Raw genomic sequence first — 20,132 nt, forward strand, 5'->3', positions numbered from 1 at the left:
CAGTTCTATTCACAATAGCCACTAGGTGGAAGCAACCCACCTGTCAATCAACTCATGAAGGGATAAAAAAATGTGGTATTTATATACAATGGAATATTATCCTATCTAATAATAGACAAACATGGTAATTGACCGTACCTTCGCTATGCCTCCCATAGGCCAATCAGCAAGATATGCAAATTAACCACCAACAAAGATGGCGGTTAATTTGCATACATAGGTGTGAAGCAGCAGAGCGAAGACTGAAGGCGGCTCCGGCCGGAGCGAAGGCCTGGGTCCCGGGTGCCGGAGGAAAACTGGTGCCGGCAGCCAGGGGGAGGGAAGGCCTATTGCATGAATCTTTTCATACAACAGGCCTCTAGTTCAACCATAAAAGGAATGAAATAATGACACATGCCGGATTGTGGATGAACTTTGAAAACATTATGCTAAGTGAAAGAAGCCAGACACAGTCACTTACTGTATACAAATTCCATTTATAAAAAATATCCAGAATAATTAAGTTCAGTGAATCAGTGGTTGCCAGGGGCTAGACCAGCTGTTCTCAACCTGTGGGTCACGACCATCGGAAAACACATATAGCATATCAGATATTTACATTACAATTCATAACAGTAGCAAAATTACAGTTATGATGTAGCAACGAAAATAATTTTATGGTTGGGGGTCACCACAACATAAGGAACTGTATTAAAGGATCGTGGCATTAGGAAGGTTGAGAACCACTGGGCTAGAGGGAGGGGAGAATGGGGACTGAGCTTTGGGGTGATGAAAATGTTTTAGAACTAGATAGAGGTGATGGTTGCAAGACATTATCATTTTACTCAATGTCATTGAATTGTACACTTCAAAATTAATAGTTAATTTTGTGTTATGCAAATTTTACTTAAAATAAATAAAAAAGAACAAGGCAGCACAGATAACCATTTGGCCCAGAAGTAGCAGAGCTTTATTTTGGTCTCACTGGTTTTGGAGAATAAAATCAGAGAGGTAAGAGACACATTTTGGAGTCACACGGCACAGAACTTGAGGGCTGCCCTGGCTCTTTCAACTCAAGGAAGAAACAGGAGGGTGGAAGTGGGGGATATAGATGGAGACAAGGTAGAGTGGCAGGGCACCAGATTCTGCTCAGCTACCCTAGGTAACCTTGGATTTAAATCATTCCCTCACTTGGGCCTCAGTTTCCCAAGCTGAGCTAGAGGTGGTGGTAACACTAAGGTTCTGAAGGTATTTCTTGGCCCAGAAACCCTAAGGTTTTATCCTGGGTCAGCAGTGCAGACCATTGGGCATGAATGGTGCCTAGCATACTGGATGAAGGAGAGACTCAGGAAGGTACTTTCCAGAGGGGACAGTGAGCAGGGAGGAGTAGGCGGCCTCTAAAAGTTCATTGTAGATACAGGTGGAGGCTGGAGGCAAGGACGCTGAAGGGAACTATATCCCTTCTCCTTCTCTCCCCAGCGGGGCAGGAAGGAGAGCTGGTACACAGGGGGCAGTCTCCCCAGCCCATTCTTCCGTGGAGTGAGGTCGATACCGTCTGGGGCCTTGGAAGAGCCCAAGGAAAAGTTCTTCAGTATGGAGGTCAAGAAGAGGAAGAGCTCTGAGCACAAGCGGTTTCCTGAGGATGTAAAGAGGGAGTGTGTCATTGGGAGAGTCCTGGGAACCCTCCACCTCCCCAGACATTTGCATGCTCATTTACATAGATTTACATATGCTCCTGTTCTTGTCCTCAATACCAACAACCATAACAACCGTGTTTGTGTGTGTGTGTGTGTGTGTGCATGCATGAGTTTCTCTCAGTCCCCACCTCCTCTCAGCCTATCGCCTACCATGCCCTTCTCTGTCTCTCTTGATCTCTGTTTGCTGTCTCTATCTTTTTCTGTGTCTCTGATTAAGTATGTTCCCAACTAAGCCAATTTATGAGAAAATGTGAAAATTTCCTAGATGGATATGCAGTAGGTGGGCACCAGTACCCTTCTTGGCTGTTAAAATATTGAACTACTTTGACAATTGGTGCACAGTCACTGCTCTAAGCTTCTGAGTGGTGCAGTGGTCTGGCCACCTTGGTCCCTTCTGCATGTACCCCACCTGCTCACAATCAGCAACTAACAGGGAAGCCTCCCAGACCCAGATCTTGCACTAACCAATGGCAATTCTGATTGGTCAGTGGCCACATCATGCTTGATAAGCATTTTGAATAGCACTTCCTCCCACCATCACCCTAAATTTCTGCTTCTCATATCCCCCACTCATATCTCTCTGCAAAGATGGGGTCAAACTTCACAAAGTGTCCCATAGAGAAGGAGTCTTTTATTGACTTTATTATCCATTATTGACGTTAGCACAGGCTGTCCACTGGCATAACCAAGGGAGAGCACAAACATGTCCCTGGGCTGGGCCACACTTTGGACTGCATCCTGTTGCCCTGCAGTCCAAAGGAGGGGCCGAGAGCTGCCCGGTGCAGTGTGGTAAAGTGCATTACTGTTCATAAACATTCACAGCACACCTCTGGGTGTATGAACATCTCTGCCCTGTTGATCTTGGATGGGCCTTGTTTTGGCCATTAAAGTGAGAGCTACCCTGATGTGTTATGTTGCTTTTCTAGTTTCTGCATGTGTCAGGATAAAGTCTCAGTAGCCCCCATTTCTACGGAAGTGGGATGGACATTTCCATGAGCATAAAATTACTTTTTTGCTTTAAACAGCTAAGATATTCAAGCTGTTTATCTTAGGCTAGCCTGCCCTGAATAATACAGGCCATGACTTTCTGCAGGGCCTTGGGCCCGCCCCCTTCCTCCGGGGCTTCTCTTGTCTCCACTCTACAAGACAGTGTATGATCTGACATTAAGACATCTACTATTTTTTTAACAAGTCTCGGAGAAAAGCAATTTGACCATCTTGATAGGAGCTGAAAAAATATTTGAGAATACTCAACACCAAATCTTAATTTAAATTTTTTAAAAAGAACCTGTTGCCCTAGCTGGTTTGGCTCAGTGGATGGAGCATCAGCCTGCGGACTGAAGGGTCCCAGGTTCGATTCCAGCCAAGGCCACATGCCTGGGTTGCGGGCTTTATCCCCAGTGGGGGTTGTGCAGGAGGCAGCCAGTCAATGATTCTCTCCCATCATTGATGTTTCTATCTCTCTTTCCCTCTCCCTTTCTCTCTGAAACCAATAAAGTTATATTTTAAAAAAAGAACCTGTTATAAAATGCAGAGAAAAAATATATTTTTTAATTTAATTTTAAATTGAGAAAAAATAAGTGGCAGAATAACCACAAATATCTGGAAAAGGTCATAGTCAGCATTAAGCTTAATGGAAAAAGTGAAAATATACTTCTTATAATTAGGAATTAGATAAGATTGCTCACCATTACTACTATTCTTTTTTTTAAAATGTTTTTTTTGTTTTTGTTTTTAATAAAATCTTTATTGTTCAGATTATTACAGTTGTTCCTCTTTTTCCCCCCCATAGCTCTCCTCCACCCAGTTCCTACCCCACCCTCTGCCCTTACCCCTCCCACTGTCCTCATCCATAGATGTACGATTTTTGTCCAGTCTCTTCCTGCACCCCCACAACCCTTTCCCCCCAAGAATTGTCAGTCCACTCCCTTTCTATGCCCCTGGCTCTATTATATTCACCAGTTTACTCTGTTCATCAGATTTTTTATTCACTTGATTTTTAGATTCACTTGGTGATAGATGATTACTACTATTCTTTACCATGATTTTGGAAGTGCTAGGTCATGATATTAGGGAAAAAGTGACATATGAATTTAATGTAAGAAAGAATTGACTAAAAGTGTCATCATTTGCAGAAGCTAAACACCAATTATCTGGAACCCTAAGCAGACACAGTGAAAAAACTGTTAGTAGTAAAAGTACTATAAAATAGTCCAATTATGGAAAAAATATCTCCCCAAAAAACATAATACTAATGAAAACAACTAAAAATACTATGTTAGTAGAGTGATATGGACTGAATTGTGTCCTCCCAAAATTTACATATTGAAGCCCTAACCTGGAGGTGGGGCCTTTGGGAGGTAATTGAGGTTAGATGAGGTCGTGAGGGTGGGCCCCCGTGGTGGGATTAGTGTGCTTATAAGAAGAGGAAAAGACAGCAGAGCTTTCTGCCATGGGAGGACACAAGAAGGTGGACAACGGCGAGCCAGGAAGAGAGCTCTCACAGACTCTGGCCATGCTAACACCCTGATCTTGGACTGCCAGCCTCCAGAACCGTGAGAAATAGATTTCTGTTGTTTAAGCCATTCAGTCTGTGGCATTTTGTTTTGGCAGCCACAGCTGACTAGTACAAAGAGGTTCTATGAACAATAGCAACACTCTTCTTCCATGTTTCTTAGAATAAATTTAGCATGAAATATGCAAAACCTAGTTTAAAAAAAATCCAAGATGCCACCAAATCATACAAGAGTAGATTTAATGAACACACTATTTTTGTCTGAGGTATCTTAAATTTGTAAAGTTGTCAAAGCTATACAAATGAAACTAGAAATGTAATTCCTAAAGATCTTATTGAAATTTTTTGAGACCTTGAAAAATTATTCTAAAGTACACTTGAAAGAAAAAAATGTGTCACAGAAACCACAAGACTATCTGAAAAAGAAGAGTAATGGAGGAGACAATCCCCTGTAAAATATTAAAACATACTGTAAAGATATAACAATTCTGACATTATGGTATACTCATAGTTAAAAGAGGAAGACAGATCAGTGACTTAATGTAATCAAACCAGAAATAGACATAAGGATACTTACCCTTTTAGCATATGACAAATTTTAAGTTAATGGCTGAAAGTTGAATTATTTGATAAGTGATTGGATCAAGGTACTTGTACAAACCTGAGAGTGAGTATTCTTTAAATTTTAATGTCCCAAGTGACTCCTGGTCCTCACTATACTCCAGGGCTTGAATTTTAATAACTGGCTAATGAAAAAATAAGTCAATAAATTTTTCTCCTTTTCCTTTCCCTTCTGTTCCCTTTCCCCGCTCTTACCTTTCTCTCATCTACTTTTCTATTATCTATCTAACTATCTATCTACCATCACATACCTTTGTGTGCATGCACATATTTATTAATCCTCACCCGAGGATATTTTTCCACTGACTTTTCAGAGAGAGTGGAAGGGAGGGAGATAGAAACATAAATGTGAGAGAGACACATCGATTGGTTGCCTCCTGCACATGCCTTGATTAGGGCGGGGGATCGAGCCTGCAACCAAGATACCCTTGGCTGGAATCAAATCCAGGACCCTTCAGTATGCAAGCTGACACTCTATCCACTGAGCCAAACCAGCTAGGACTGCATGCACATATTCAATAAAAAATTTGGAAAAACATCTCTGTAATATTAACAAGTCTGGCTTGGTGCTGAGTTACAGGTGATTTTTACTTTCAACTTTATTACTTTCTTATTTATATAAAAATTAGAAAAAAACAATAAAGATATTTTATTTTGAAAGAAAAACTGAACACGCCTTTCCCAGTTCTTGGCACATAACAGGTACTCAATAATGGATCATTTATTTGTCTGTTCCTTGTGTGTTCGTGTGGGTGCCTGTGTATGTCTGTGTCTTCCACTTGATCTCCATCACTGACTTAGTCTCCATTTTTCTCCACCATCAACCTCTTCCGTGTCCTTCCCTTCGGACCATCTTTGTCTCTTGGGAGTCTTACTTTCTCTTTCCTTCAGAATTCTAATCTTTTTCAAAAATGTTCATCCCTTTTGGGGTTGGACAAAGGGAGCAAGTCACACACAGAAGAAAGGGTGAACAGTGTTTTTATAGGGTGGGAAGGATGTGGCTTACCCATGGAGAAAGCAATGAAGGCCTCCCGCTTCCTGAAGTTGCCCTCCACATCCAGGAAGTGGCCAGGGTAGAAGACGTCTAGCTTCTCAAAGTACCGTGAGTCATGGAGGACAGAGTTGATGATGGGGTACACAGTAGTGCCCTAGAGGATGTCAAAGCCAAGGGCCCCAAATGACCACCACCAAGGAGTGGCTGAATCATTAGGGTACCACAATTGATAAGGAGCTTCACCTACTGTGTAGCTCTACAGTTGGGAACTGAAATATTGAAATGATTCTGCCCCATGTGGTTAATAACTGTCCCAAGCCCTCCTGATACCAACCACCCTGACACACCTTCCTCGAGATTTTTTGGACATTTCCATGATCTATCAACTAAACGTTTCACATATAGCTTAGCAAAGGCCTCCAAGTCCAGATACCAGCATAAAGGTCAGAATCTAGTCTGATGGGTGGTGCCCACTGGCTCATTAGGTACTATGACTACCACCCCTATGTACATCTATACTTGGAAACACTTGGGGTTGGTTTCTTTGATACTTTCCTCTCAGAGATAGTCATTGTTTCCTTTGTGTATGTCTCTTACGTCTTTTCTCATAAAAAGGAAACACCACAGGGATAGAACACAGACATAGACTCCCTCGAAGCCTGTTGTCTGAGCCAGGCTCACAGGCTGGGGAGGAGGTATACAGTTCTCTCCATACTGCCATCTGTTTACACAAACTTGACTTGGGTCCCCTACATAAAAGCCAAATGAAGTTATTCCTTCCACCTTGTGCTATGTCCTGAGAACTTGACTTTGTGATCAGAAGAAACAGGACTCTGCCATACTGGAGTGCATTTGGCAGCCAGATAAATAGACTGGGGATTCAGCTGTCCCTTTGTCTCTTAGTTTGGTTGTGCCCGCTCTCAGGGGAAGTTGTCATAGGAAAGGTTTGTCATCTCAAGCTTCTTCGCTTTGTTAGTGACTGCCTGTAGCAACAAAGGGCTTTTGCTGTCTTAGATTGTTCTGGGAATAAACTTTTTTGGATTTTGTGAGGGCTGTATTTTCTATTTGTGCTGTTATGTGGGATGCTTCTTGCATCCTTGGTTAAGCCATAACAAGGCTTATTTGCTTGAGTTGCTTTTAATCTTACTCATCGTGGCCAGATGATAGATCTTTTAAGTTGGCTATATTTGAGAAAAAAATTTCAATAGCTTTTTTGAAAGGTTTGTTGCAATAGGCTAATAAAAAAATTTAGACACAACCTTGGCCAGGTGGCTCCGTTGGTTTAGAGCAGTGGTCGGCAAACTCATTAGTCAACAGAGCCAAAATCAACAGTACAACGATTGAAACAGTACAACGTTGAAATTTCTTCTGTTGAATCAATATCAACAGTACAACGATTGAAATTTCTTTTGAGAGCCAAAATTTTTAAACTTAAACTATATAGGTAGGTACATTGTTATTAACTTAATTAGGGTACTCCTAAGGCTTAGGAAGAGCCACATTCAAGGGACCAAAGAGCCGCATGTGGCTCACGAGCCGCAGTTTGCCGACCACGGGTTTAGAGCGTCGTCCTGTACACCAAAAGGTTGCAGGTTTGATCCTCTGTTGGGGATCATATAGGAGGCAACCAATTGATATTTCTCTCACATTGATATTTCCCTCTCTCTCCCTTTCTCTCTTTCCAGAAATCATAAAAACATATCCTCAGATGAGGGTTAAATTTTTTTTTAATTTACATACAGAGGATACCTAAAATGTAAGACGGATGTAATTCCTAATGCTCCCTTCTATACTCCTTTGAATATTCATTCAGGTAATCCTCTGTCTAAATTGCTTTCCTACTCTAAAGAGATTATTGTGTGGACAAAGGCCAATCTAGGGTCATAGTTAAAGCTCTCCTAAAGATAGCTATTGCCTTTGTCCCAAAGCTTGGCTTTCTGACTGCCTGGGACATGCAGGCTATCAGCTCGTTCTTTGGGCTATTGGAGAGAAGGACTCTGGAAGTTCAGAAGATTTACATAATCTTGAATCCGTGACATTGTTTAATACTGCCAGAAACATTTGCTGTTTGTCCTGGCTGAAACCCGATAAGATATTTGAAAATTTAATAATTCTATGATTTAAAAATTGGCCTAATTTTAGAGCCTGAGAGGAATGTTTTCAGGTCTTCTCCCCTAAGCTAAAATGAAAGTATGCACCCAGAGGAAAAGAAGCAAATTAGGTTGATGTAGTTGATGGGTACATAACCCTATGTCACTTAAGTTACAACCCAATTTTTTCAGAGCTTGAGATCAATTTTCCTTATTTTACAAATCTTTCCAGTCAGAAATGCAATTCTAGGAACAATTCAAAACCTATCTATCTTTCCCATTCCCAATTCCTAAACCTAAAGAAAAAAAAAAGAGGCTCAAAAAAAATACAAGCTGCTCCACAGCTTCCATATGATTAGTTGTCAAGGACAAATATGAATCTTAATTGTCTTCACAAATATTAATGAGAAAAATCTCTAACCATCTGAGCAGATAATCTGTACTTTCCTTTTATAACTGGTAAGTTTTACATTATCATACCCATCTCATGGCTAAAATTTTAAAATGAAAACTATGTAAGGTCTCTGTTTGCATATATGTGTCTATGAATGTTTATAAATGTACGTATGTTACATATATGTTTAGTATTTTCTACTCCACATGGTATTGCTAATTTGTAAAAGAGCTCTACTTAATTGGCTTAAATAAGTGCATATATTAAACTTCTGAAAAATATAAACTAACTCAAGTACTTTTCAGGTTCATGTGCTCTGGGGTAAATATTTGGTACTAAAGCTAATGTAATTTTTTTAGTTTAAGATAGGTATGTGTTTGGTGTTATCAGAATTAAAATATAACACGTTTGTTCTACCTGTTTTTTGTTGTTGAATAAATCCATGTTATCAAGAAAAATAACTTAAGGTGATGGCTAATTGCATTAATGTCTTATAAAATTAGTAGTCTAAATATAATTGCTAAGAGCAAATAAATTAAGTAGATGTATGTAAGATGAGGTTTATTTTAGCAATGTTATGATATGTCTACTTTTAACAGTTTTCCAAATCTCTTTAGTAACTTACACCCTTAGAATTTTGCTAATTAAGTTAAATGATGAGTCAGGTTAAATTCATTGAATATCCAGATCACTTCCAAATAAGGTAAAAGAATGGAACATTAATTACCAAACAGAAGCCTGTCTATTTTGGCTTCTTATTACAGATAAACTAAAAAAAAAACATGCCTCATGCCACATTGAAAAATTATACTATGAAAAAGTATATATTTCTAGAAATTATGGAATCTACACTAATAAAAGAGAAACATGGTAATTAGCGTACGACCGCTACCCTTTTCATTGGCTAATCAGTGAGTATATGCAAATTAACTGTCAGCCAAGATGGCGGTTAATTTGCATATACCGGCTCTGAGCGAAGACTGGAGACAACATGGAAGCCAAGGGCTATAGAAGGGAGCAAAGTAGAGGCCGCAGACACAGTAAAGGAGCCAAGGCTGCAGAGGCAGGAGGCGGGAGGGGAAACCCAGCCACAGCTGCTGGGAGTGGGAGGGGAAACCAGGCAGCAGCGGCTCAGGGCGGGTTGGACAAACCCACCAAGACTGAGAGGCTGGGGGCGGGTTGGACAAACCCACCAAGACGGAGCGGCTGGGGGCGGGTTGGACAAACCCACCAAGACGGAGCGGCTGGGGGCGGGTTGGACAAACCCACCAAGACGGAGCGGCTGGGGGCGGGTTGGACAAACCCACCAAGACGGAGGCTGGGGGCGGGTTGGGAAAACCCACCCAGCTGCAGTGGCTGGGGGCAAGTTGGGAAATTCCAGCAGCAGCGGCTGGGATGGGTTGGGAAAACCCACCAAGCCGGAGCGGCTGGGAGCGGGTTGGGCAAACCCACCAAGACTGAGAGGCTTGGAGCAGGTTGGGAAAACCCAGCAGCAGCGGCTGGGGGCGGGTTGGGCAAACCCATCAAAGCTGGAGCGGATGGGGGCGGGTTGGGCAAACCCATCAAGCTGGAGCGGATGGGGGCGGGTTGGACAAACCCACCAAGACGGAGCAGCTGGGGGAGGGTTGGGTTAACCCACCATGACTGAGTGGCTGGGGGCGGGTTGGGCAAACCCACTCAGCTGCAGCAGCTGGGCGTGGATTGGGCAAACCCACCCAGCTGCAGCGGCTGGGGGCAGATGGAAAAACCCAGCAGCAGCAGCTGGGTGCGGGTTGGGCATACCCACCAAGATGGAGCGGCTGGGGGCGAGTTGGGCAAACCCAGCAGCAGTGGCTGTGGGCAGGTTGGGCAAACCCACCCAGCTGCAGTGGCTGGGGGCGGATTGGGAAAACCCACCAAGCCGGAGCAGTTGGGGCAGGTTGGGAAAACCCAGCAGCAGCGGCTGGGGGTGGGTTGCGCAAACCCACCCAGCTGGAGCAGCTGGGGGCGGGAGCGAAGCCCGCCTCAGCAGGTTTTGCTCCCTTCTCTGCTTTCCTCCAGCCACAGTAAGCCCTATTCTTGCAGGAATCTTCCTGCAACGGGCCTCTAGTGTGTTTATAATTTGCCAACCTAAAGAATACTAGAGTAGCAGACAATTTACAATTATTTATTTAATTTTCACTAGAACTTAAGGTTTCTAAGGGTTAAGAATTCTACTATATGTAATTAAAGCTACAAATAAGAAAAAGGGAAACAACTCTATATACAAGAGAAGTGGGATGTGTCTTGGCTTTGAAAACGTATGAGGTATGGAGATGTGTTTTAGTTAAGGGAAATGAAAGTAACTTTGTCCTGGTTGGGATGTGAGAGGAGACAGATACTTTTACCTTGTAGAATTAAACTGGCTAAAGCTGAATTGTTATTACAGGGTTTTAAAAGTATTTTTCTTTATTTATTTTCAAATTATAAGAGAAAGTTTATTTAGGAAGTAAGCCAGCTGAACTGTGTGGGCTCAGGAAATAAGTTACAGAAGCAAAAGGAGGGTCCTTGGAGCTTAGGAGAGAGAAAGGCAAAGGTAACGCTTGGGGGAAAATGAAGAGGGGGGAGCCACAAGGGTGCTCCTGAGAGCAAGCGTGCAAGTTATTTTTGAATTGCAGTTGACATTCAATATTATTTTATATTAGTTTCAAGTCTACAGTATAGATGTCAGACATTCATATAATTTACAAAATGATCACCTCAATAAGTCTAGTACCCCTCTGACACCATACATAGCTATTATAATATTATTGACTATATTCCCTATGCTGTACTTTACACCCCCATGACTATTTTATAACTACCAATTCTTAATCTATAGGGGTTTTTCAAAATGAGCTGTAGTGTCAATAATGTACTTATATGAAACTGAAAGTTAATATTTCTTTTACCTGCCAAAAGGAAAAGTTTTCCTGTACTAGTATGCCCCTGATATGAGATTATAAAAGGAAGGCAATATTTTTTTATTAATATGATTTTCTGTGCTCTTTATCAGCAGGTCTTTAAGTAAACCTAGTCTTGTTAATATTAAAAGAGCTAAATTTTGCTCCCGACTAAATGACCTTCTGTATTTGTCTTTGAAATCTTTTATAGTTGGTATGGTTAAATGAGTAATTAAGTATCCTATATAATAAAGAGCTAATATGCTAATTAGACCAAACAGCAGAACAACCGTCCAGATGACCTTCCGGACGAAGCCAGGGTTGCGAGGGCCAAGGTAGCAGCTGGGGCTGTGAGGGCCTACCCTTGCATGAATTTCGTGCATCAGGCCTCTAGTTGTTTCATAATGACCTATGATCCTAGTGAGTCAAGTGTTTTACAACCTCTTTGATATATCTGACAAACTTCCCCAAATTAAATTCTAAATGAAGTCCTTTAGACCTCTAGCTAACTTTGGACTTTGTCATAGAGTCCCTGAGATATCTCAAAGATTTGTTCTCTCTCCATATACAAGGACATATGTTACATGGATAGCATTGTCAAATAAATGATGTTAACCTCCTTAGATTACATTTCTGTGGGTATTAATGTGTTCTAGAAATTGTATAAAAATTTTTAAATTCTGATATATCTTGGTACAAGGCTGTTACTAATAATACTAGTTATTATCTTAGAAAGTTGTGTGTTACAGAAATAAGCAAATTTCCTTGTCAATTTCACTGTACTCTCATGAGATCTTAACCATGTAGAATATAATTGTTAAGAGCAAATAAGTATTTTTGTCATTTACAGTTATTGTCTTACTTTGATGCTTTCACAAATATGTTTCATCTTCAGAGCAATTCTTGGAAAAGATTCTGGTATTACTCTAGAATACAGGGTTCTGATAAACTTTTATATCATACCATTGAACAGGATAAGAATTTGCAGAACTCTAATGAAGAAACTGATGGCTTCATAAAACTGCTAATAAAAGATCAACAATAATTAATTACATGGGACTAAATTAACTAATGAAGATAATGGAATCTAATGAACAAAATAAACAAACAAAAGAAAAACAATATCATAGATAGAGAGAACAGAATGACTGCTATCAGAGGGGAGAGGAGTTGGTGACTGGGTAAAAAACTGAAGGGATCAAGCAAAAACAAAAACAAAACAAAACCTCATGGACAACAGTATGGTGATTACCAGAGGAAAGGGGGTGGAGGGAGTATACGGTAAAAAGGGGATATAAATGGTGACAGAAGGAGGCTTGACTTTGGATGGTGAACACACAATACAATATACAGATGATGTATTATAGAATTTTACACTTGAAACCAGTGTCACCTCCAATAAATTCCATTAAAATTTTTTAAAAGGAAAAATTATAATTAAAACTGTTATGACTTTTCTTTGAAATAGTTCTGCTTAATTTATTCAATTTCCAGATATAAGAACTGTTTTTCTCCTAAGCTACCTATGACGTAGTGCAATTTGGTAAATTATACCTTTGTACGCAGAATTGAAACATTTATCTTTTTCTCTCTACTGGCTATATTATTCAAGCCTTTGACTGAAATGTCATATTTGAGAGAGACAGGCATAGACTCAGATATAAATACAGCTCTAAGGAACTAAGATTGATTTATGGAAGCCAATAAAGCCTACTTGGAAAATTCAGCCTAGTACCTTTCTTACAGGCTTCCCAGCAGTCTTACCAGATGAGTAAGAAAGGTCCTGCCCTGTGGCAGGCACAGGAACCTCGGGATATTTTGGGGACCTTGAAAAGAGAGGGATTTACCCAAATCTATAGGCACTGCAGAGTCTGATGGCAAGTCCTTGCTTGACTTTCCTGGTCTCAAGAGACCTTTAAAAGTCAATCTGAAGATTCCTTGTGAAAGTTTCTAACAAGACACATTCAAAAGAAACTATAGATGTTGATTATTCTTGCTACACCTGTGTAAAGAACAGGCCAACCTCATTAAAACTAGATTTATTTTACAAACAAATTATCCTGAATTTGGCTATTTTTGGTAAAAATAGGGGTGATTTTAGAGAGAAAAATGATGTTTCAGTAACATGCCTTTGGGGATATCAAATTCTACTGCTATCTGTTATCTTTTGAGGTTTTCTTTTCTAACTGTAAAATGGACTAGACCCTGAATTCTAGTGTCCTCCAATACCTACTATGATTTTCTGAATTAATATTTCCAATTTTTCTCTCACTTTTCTGACTTGGAATCATTATGAACTAAAATTCTCTTTTTCCTGAAGTCCTGCAAACTAAAGCTAAATGACTTCATATTAACTGAGGGAAATCACCACAGTAGCCCTTGAATGGGCAATCTTTGTGCCTGTTGGACAGCCACTCAGAAAGATAACAGACATTCAAACTGCAGACCAGGGAAATCTGTCAGAGTCCCTGCCTGCCTTTATCCCAGCTGAAGAGGACGTGAGCCGAGATCTGGAACTCTGCTTGACTGATGGCCTTCAGAACGCAGAACCTGAGATTACAGTCTTCTCCAATCATTAATTATTATTTTTGTTTTTCTCCACAGAGATGCCTCTTATAAAATACCTTATTTCTTGTACCATAGAACCTAACTTTGGGGGGCCACCTCACCACTTTCTGAACTGAGATACAACTATTTAACTAAACTCATCTGCTCTCAGAACTAAGAGATTGGTTCGATGAGATGGAGCAATCTATTGGCCCAACTTCTGGAATGTGAAACTTTTCAGAAAGTTTCAAAGGCGGGACTGAAGGGGTTCAGACCAGCCTCCCCAAAATATGCTACTTTGGTATGTAGATTATTTTGACCTAAAGACAATAGAGACCCTGCAGGCTCAGGAGAGACTTCTACCTTCCTTCTCCCTTAACTTCCTAGAAGAATTTAAATTAGGGGCTTGCCCATAATGTGTTATTACCAGAGATCACTTTTTATGACCTATCTGTATAGCAGGGAAAATACCTAATTACTAAAAATCTGCTCTTTTTATCAACCTATGAATTATCTTCCTCTCCTCTGAAGACCCAGGTCACTTACCATATTCTTTAGCTCAGGATGACATATACATGTCATTTTATTTTCCGTCTCTGAAACTCTCATGTATGTGGGGGCCCCATGCATATGTATGTAATTAAATTTGGTCATGTTCTCTTGTGACTATGTCTCGTGTAAAGTTAATTATTAGATGAGCCAAAGGAACCTAAAGGAGTAGAGGGAAATATTTCCTCCCCCCAAAGGTCCATAACAATGTGCTCAAAAAAGTTACCTATAAATGACCTGCAGGCTCTTGGGAAGGCCTTTTGAACTACTTACTAAGCTGTGGGGTAATTGTCCCTTCTTAATGAACGCATCAAGAGAGAAATCAATGACTTCTTTGTGGAGAAGTCCTGCCTGATATTTCATAACTTGGGTAATGATAGGTAGATAGAAATTCATTCAACACTAAGGTCCGCCTTTTTTTTTTTTTTTAACTGAAAATGAGTTCTGGCTGGAACTGAAATCATATCCTGCTGTTCCACTGATTTAGTATGTGCTCCTATATAAGTCACTTCCCCACTCTGGGCCTTAAATTTCTTACCTGTAAAATAAAGGGGTTTGATGAGATGAGAGTTTCTCCAAGTCTGATCTGCAGACCATCAGCATGAGATTCAATCAAGGGATGTTTAATTAATTGTAAATCAGCAATAAGTTACAAATAATCAAGTTCTTTGCCAACCTCAGTGTTTCTGTCAAAAGCCATGTGTTTCATAGACTAAAAAAATGCTCTCTAACAGGCAGATAGCTCTGGTGGTAGTGGTGTTAGCAGGGTGGAGGGATTAAGCAAAAAAGGGGGAAAAAAGAGAGAGAACTCATGGACATGGACAACAGTGTGTTGATAGCAGATGGGGCAGGCTGGTGGGTGGAGGTGGAAGAGGGGATAAATGATAATGGATAAAATAATAAATAAATAAATAAATAAATAAATAAATAAATAACACATTTGATTAAAGAAAAAAATGCTCTGTGAATGATTATGCTTTGTGCCTGGATCAGCATAAAGCACCTTATAATCACCCAAGTGTTTTTGCAAAGGAAAAAGTACCTTCTAAAACATAGGGTGCTTCATTAAATAAAAAAATATTTTGTAAACTGTAAGTACCTCCTCAACTTCAAAGAGCTTTGTCAGCAGCAAAGCTTTAGTGTAAGTTGCAAATACTTACAGGGGTAGACTTTATATTTTTCACACTGATCTCAGGACAGAAGCTGTCTGTCTTCACCCATCACCTAACCAACTTCCAGTTTGGCTGCAGAGATGCTCACCCACCCTGGCACCCTCCCATGCTAAGCCCAGCTTACCTAAGACATCGGGGTTCTTAAGAAGGAGTAGAAGGGCACAGCGGAGGGTGGTGCTGGAGATGTCCGTACCAGCAAAGACAGCTGGACCACCGTGAGGAGAAGACTCTTATGGTGGAACTCACGCTCGGGGTCAGAGCTCTCCTGGGACAGTGATGGGGAATTCTTAACATCACCCCTTGCAAAGATTTCCAGTTTCTGGATCTATTCTACTTGCCCAACCCCATGTTACTCTATGCCAGTTTTTCTATTCTTATTTTCTTTTTTTCTCTATTCAAGGCCAACAATATAGAAGAAGGGTTGGTTCTGGAGCTAGACTACCAGGGTTCAAACACAGGTCCTACCATTTATTAACTATGTGTCATTGAGCAAGAAACTGACCTCTATGAACCCTAGTTTATCATCTGGGGTTGTTTTGATATTATGTACGTAAGTGCTCAATAAATGTTAGGGATTAATATTTTGTTGTTGTTGTTATCTTCTCTGTCCTTGGGTATCTTTGCTGTCCTGACTGGCCCTTGCAGCTACCATTATATGGGTGATATGGAAAATATTTAATAACCTGTCTGGCATTAGACCAGTTAGAAGAACACCTGCCTCCAAATAATCAGAACTGACATGGGCCTCAAACCAATCAGAACAAACGTAGGTCTATGAACAATCAAAGGGAGATGGGCCTCTGACTAATCAAAACACAACTGGGGCCCTGGCCAGTCTGGCTCAGGGGTTAGAGTGTCAGCCCAAGGACCGAAGGGTCTCAGGTTCTATTTCCAGTTAAGGGCAAATGCAGGAGGCAACCAATCAATGTTTCTCTCCCTGCCGCCTCTCCTTTCCCTCCACTCTCTATAAAAAAAAAATCAATGGAAAAAATATCCTCAAGTGAGTTTAAAAAAACAAAAAACACAAATGGGTCTCTGACCAATCAAAATGAGGGTGGGAGAGCAGAGTCTTAAAGGTCCTTTGCAGTGGGGGGGGGGAGGGGGGAGACATATGTACTACTATTTGTAATACTTTAAACAATAAAATAAATTTTTTTAAAAAAAGGTCCTTTGCTGGGCCAGATATTAATTCTTTAGTTGCTACCTCCTAACAGGCATTCATGGAGGGGAATCTAGAGAGGCTCAAGAAAAAATGGGGTGTGGGGAGCAGAGGATTGGGTGAGCAGTGGCTTTCTTACAAATATTAGGGAAGTATTTCAATACAGTATTTAAAAAACACAAACAGCCGAAACCGGTTTGGCTCAGTGGATGGAGCGTCAGCCTGCGGACTGAAGGGTCCCAGGTTCGATTCCGGTCAAGGGCATGTACCTGGGTTGCGGGCACATCCCCAGTGGGGGGTGTGCAGGAGGCAGCTGATCGATGTTTCTCTCTCATCGATGTTTCTAGCTCTCTATCTCTCTCCCTTCCTCTCTGTAAAAAATCAATAAAATATATTTAAAAAAAAAACACAAACATCATACTTTAACACACAAGCTCAGTGTCAGTAGTGTGTCCATCACTCTCTTTCCTGCCTACCCACACCCAATCCAGCAGAGTCCTTGCCTTGTCCATGAGGAGCAGGAAGGAATCAATGAGTCCTCTGGAGCACTGGGGTCCAGCGTTTTCCAGTGCATCTCAATGACCTCAGTGACAAAATCTTCCACTTCTTGAATGAGACTAGACAAGCGAGTGTGGGTGCCAGGGAAGTGTTTCAAGATGCCAGAGAAAAATTCAAACATCTACAGGAAAGCCAGAACCTGTTCTAGTCTCTAGGTTGGTGCTGTGGGTGTTGCAGTTGTGACTGCACACACAGCTGCATCTGAAGGGCACCTTTCACCCCGTGGGCTTGGAGAATGTGCCTCCCAGCTGAAGAGACAATACCTTCTCTGCTATGGAACAGCTATACCCTTCCCCAGTCACTCTTACAGTTGCCAAGATTTCCTCTTTCAGAGTCTACCCTTGTAGAAGGCCTGATTGCTATCCCCAGTCAGACTCAATGCCTCACCTGGCAGGGTGCAGGGGATGAAGTGTGTGCACAGAACACCAACCTCTGATGCAGTCTTGTTTTGCTGCTCAGGACAGAAATCATCGGATCCCTTGCCAAGGTCCACTCACCTCAATTCCTGGCCACCATGGAATCTTTGGCCTTACCTGGCTGTACAAAGAGCTGATAATGGTGAAGACTTCATTCAGTAAATTTAGCAGCTGTAAGAATCTAGGGTCCTGGTAATTAAAGCGCTCTCCAAAAACGATGGAGCTGCTGGAGAGGGGTGGGGGGTTTGCTGCACACTCTGATTCGATGATAAGCACTCATGCATGCATCAACAGTAAGGATTTTCATATAAAAACAAACCAAGACAATGGAGCAGATGATGTTGGCTATGATGGAGTTAAAGAGGGAGTTGGGATCCAGATAGGGCCCTGAGGATGAGAGATCTGTCATGAGTGGTTCTCTTCTGGGTGGCTCTGGCCTGGCTGGTACTCTCTTAGTATGTGTGATTGTTGTTGTTTGTGAGTGTGTGTGTGTGTGTGTGTGTGTGTGTGTGTGTGTGTGTTTTCTACTTCTCTGGTTTAGCTTGTCTTTCACTGGCCTCTACATCTCAGCTTTTTTTCTGAGAATTTTCCCTCTGTGACTCTTGTTTTTCTTGGTCTCTTCATCTGACTTTCTGTGTCTGTCTCTGGTCTTCTCTCTGACTCTCCTTTGAGACCAAGCCCCTTCTCCATGATTTCCCTTTTCAGTGCCTCCAGTGTTCCTTGTCCTTGGCCTCACTGACACTGAGTGTCCCAGACTCGATTTCTATCCTTACCTTTTTCTTTCTAGGGCTTTTCCTTGCAGTGTCTGATTCTAGATTGATCTTTCTCAGCATACTCAGGTTTTCTCTCTTGCTTTCTTTCTCTCTCTCTCCTCTGCTTTCTCTTACTCTCCCTCTCTCATTCCCGGTCTCTGTCTCTCTTTGTCTTTCTCATTCTTATTCTCTTTCTCTGTCTCTAAACCTGTTCCTGCACCTCTCTGTGGCTGTGTCTGGATCCTTCTCCATCAGTCGTGTTCTCTCCTCCCTCTGTGTTCCCATCTCACCCACCTCTGTCTGTCCCTCCACCCCCTGTCCTGACCAGTGCTTACCCTGGAATTTCCTCAGCTCCTCCACCAGATGCTGAGTCTCATTCTGAATTAGCTTCTCAATGCTCTGCTTCCCCATCCCCAAATCCCTCATGGTGGTTAGAGAGAATCGCCTAAGGGTCTTCCAAGACTTTCCACTGGCGAGAACCACACCTGATTGATGGTGCATGAAGGGAAGGTTTTAGGATGCATAGAATATTCCCTTGTCCTCTCCCCAGGCCCCACCCATCCCCACTCACCAATACCCTGGAAGATGGGGTCAACAATAGCAATGTGCCCTCGGCCAGAGAAAGCCTCAGCCTGTTCCACCAGAGCCTCCTTCAGCACCTCGTACCCACACAGGATGATGACAGGCCAGGGCCCCAGGTAGACCATGAAGACATCACCATATTTCTCCTGCAGCTGTGTGGGCAGGGTCAAGATCTCACTCCCTAACTCAAGAGAAGTGTCTCCATCTTCACACCCACATCATACTTCCAGTGTAGCCTAGACCTGGCTGGCTGCAGCCCCGTTGGGAAGAAGGCACACTTGCCTTCCATGGCCCCCAACCCTCCCATGCAGCCCTCACCCCAAGTGTCCTCCTCTCTCGGCTTTTCCAAACCCTCCCAGCTTCTATTTGAGGAATTGCAGAGGCTCCCCACATCTGAGCTCTAGTCCGTCCCAAATCAGGACCACAGCTCAAAGTCTCCAGTCTGTCAGAACTTCTCCCTCCAGTCTCCCTTTTCTACATTCCTACTCAGGAATTCCAGAAGCTTCTCTAGTGAGCATCTTGGCCAGATTGTGGCTGAAAGAAACCAACCCCCAGGATTGCCTGAGAAGTCCCATCCTAAAATTGACCCCCAATTGCCTTGCTGCCTGTGAGCTCCTCCTGTCCACCCCTCCGCATCTCACTGCCTGGAAGGACTTGAGAGGCACTTGTGGTCTATTTGCAAAATGTTCCCCAGGAAGGGCAGAGGCCGGGGTCCAGGAGGGAGGTGGCCCCAGGAGGTGTGGTGGCCCCAGATTAGCAAGAGGACTATAAGGATGATGAGGAGCAGGCCAGTCCAGAACGCCATGCTCCTTGCTGTCTGCCTTCCATTCCGCTGTTTCTCTTAAAAGGTAGGTTGCCCTGTGTGTTGTTTTTCTGTGCTTAGTGGGAGAGGGTATGCCAGAAATTTACCTTGACAGAACTCCTTGTAACTCACCAGAGGCAACAGGGAACCCAAAGGTGGCAGGTGTTGCAGAGGCCAAGAAGTCTAGCATCTTGATTGGATCCCAAAGCTTCCTTCCCATGGATGGCCTGAGGTATCTTGGTGGGGAGTGTCCTTGAATGAAGAGCACCTCCCTCAAGAAAGGGTGGTATGCCAGCTGGTGGAACAGGTGATAAGGTCTGAGCTCTGGGTCCAAACTGTCTGGGTTCAAATTCAGGTGAAAGCTGTTTCATGGTTTTTGCACTGCGAGTGTGGCTCTCGGCCCAT

General features: G+C 42.2%; 1 protein-coding gene across 1 annotated transcript; it reads right to left on the reverse strand.

Annotated features, from left to right (window-relative positions):
• Positions 1–996: 996 nt before the first annotated feature.
• Positions 997–19,730, reverse strand: LOC102434131 (cytochrome P450 2B11-like). Its single transcript, XM_023743960.1, is given in 12 exon segments — positions 997–1,615; positions 5,819–5,960; positions 12,053–12,114; positions 15,583–15,660; positions 15,663–15,723; positions 17,121–17,152; positions 17,155–17,296; positions 17,709–17,815; positions 17,925–17,978; positions 18,679–18,828; positions 18,915–19,106; positions 19,580–19,730. Coding segments are annotated over 12 exon segments (1,410 nt in total). The 3' UTR covers positions 997–1,376.
• Positions 19,731–20,132: the final 402 nt, after the last annotated feature.

The sequence above is a fragment of the Myotis lucifugus genome, unplaced genomic scaffold, assembly GCF_000147115.1.
Source record: "Myotis lucifugus unplaced genomic scaffold, Myoluc2.0 scaffold_421, whole genome shotgun sequence".
NCBI classification, from domain to species: Eukaryota; Metazoa; Chordata; class Mammalia; order Chiroptera; family Vespertilionidae; genus Myotis; species Myotis lucifugus.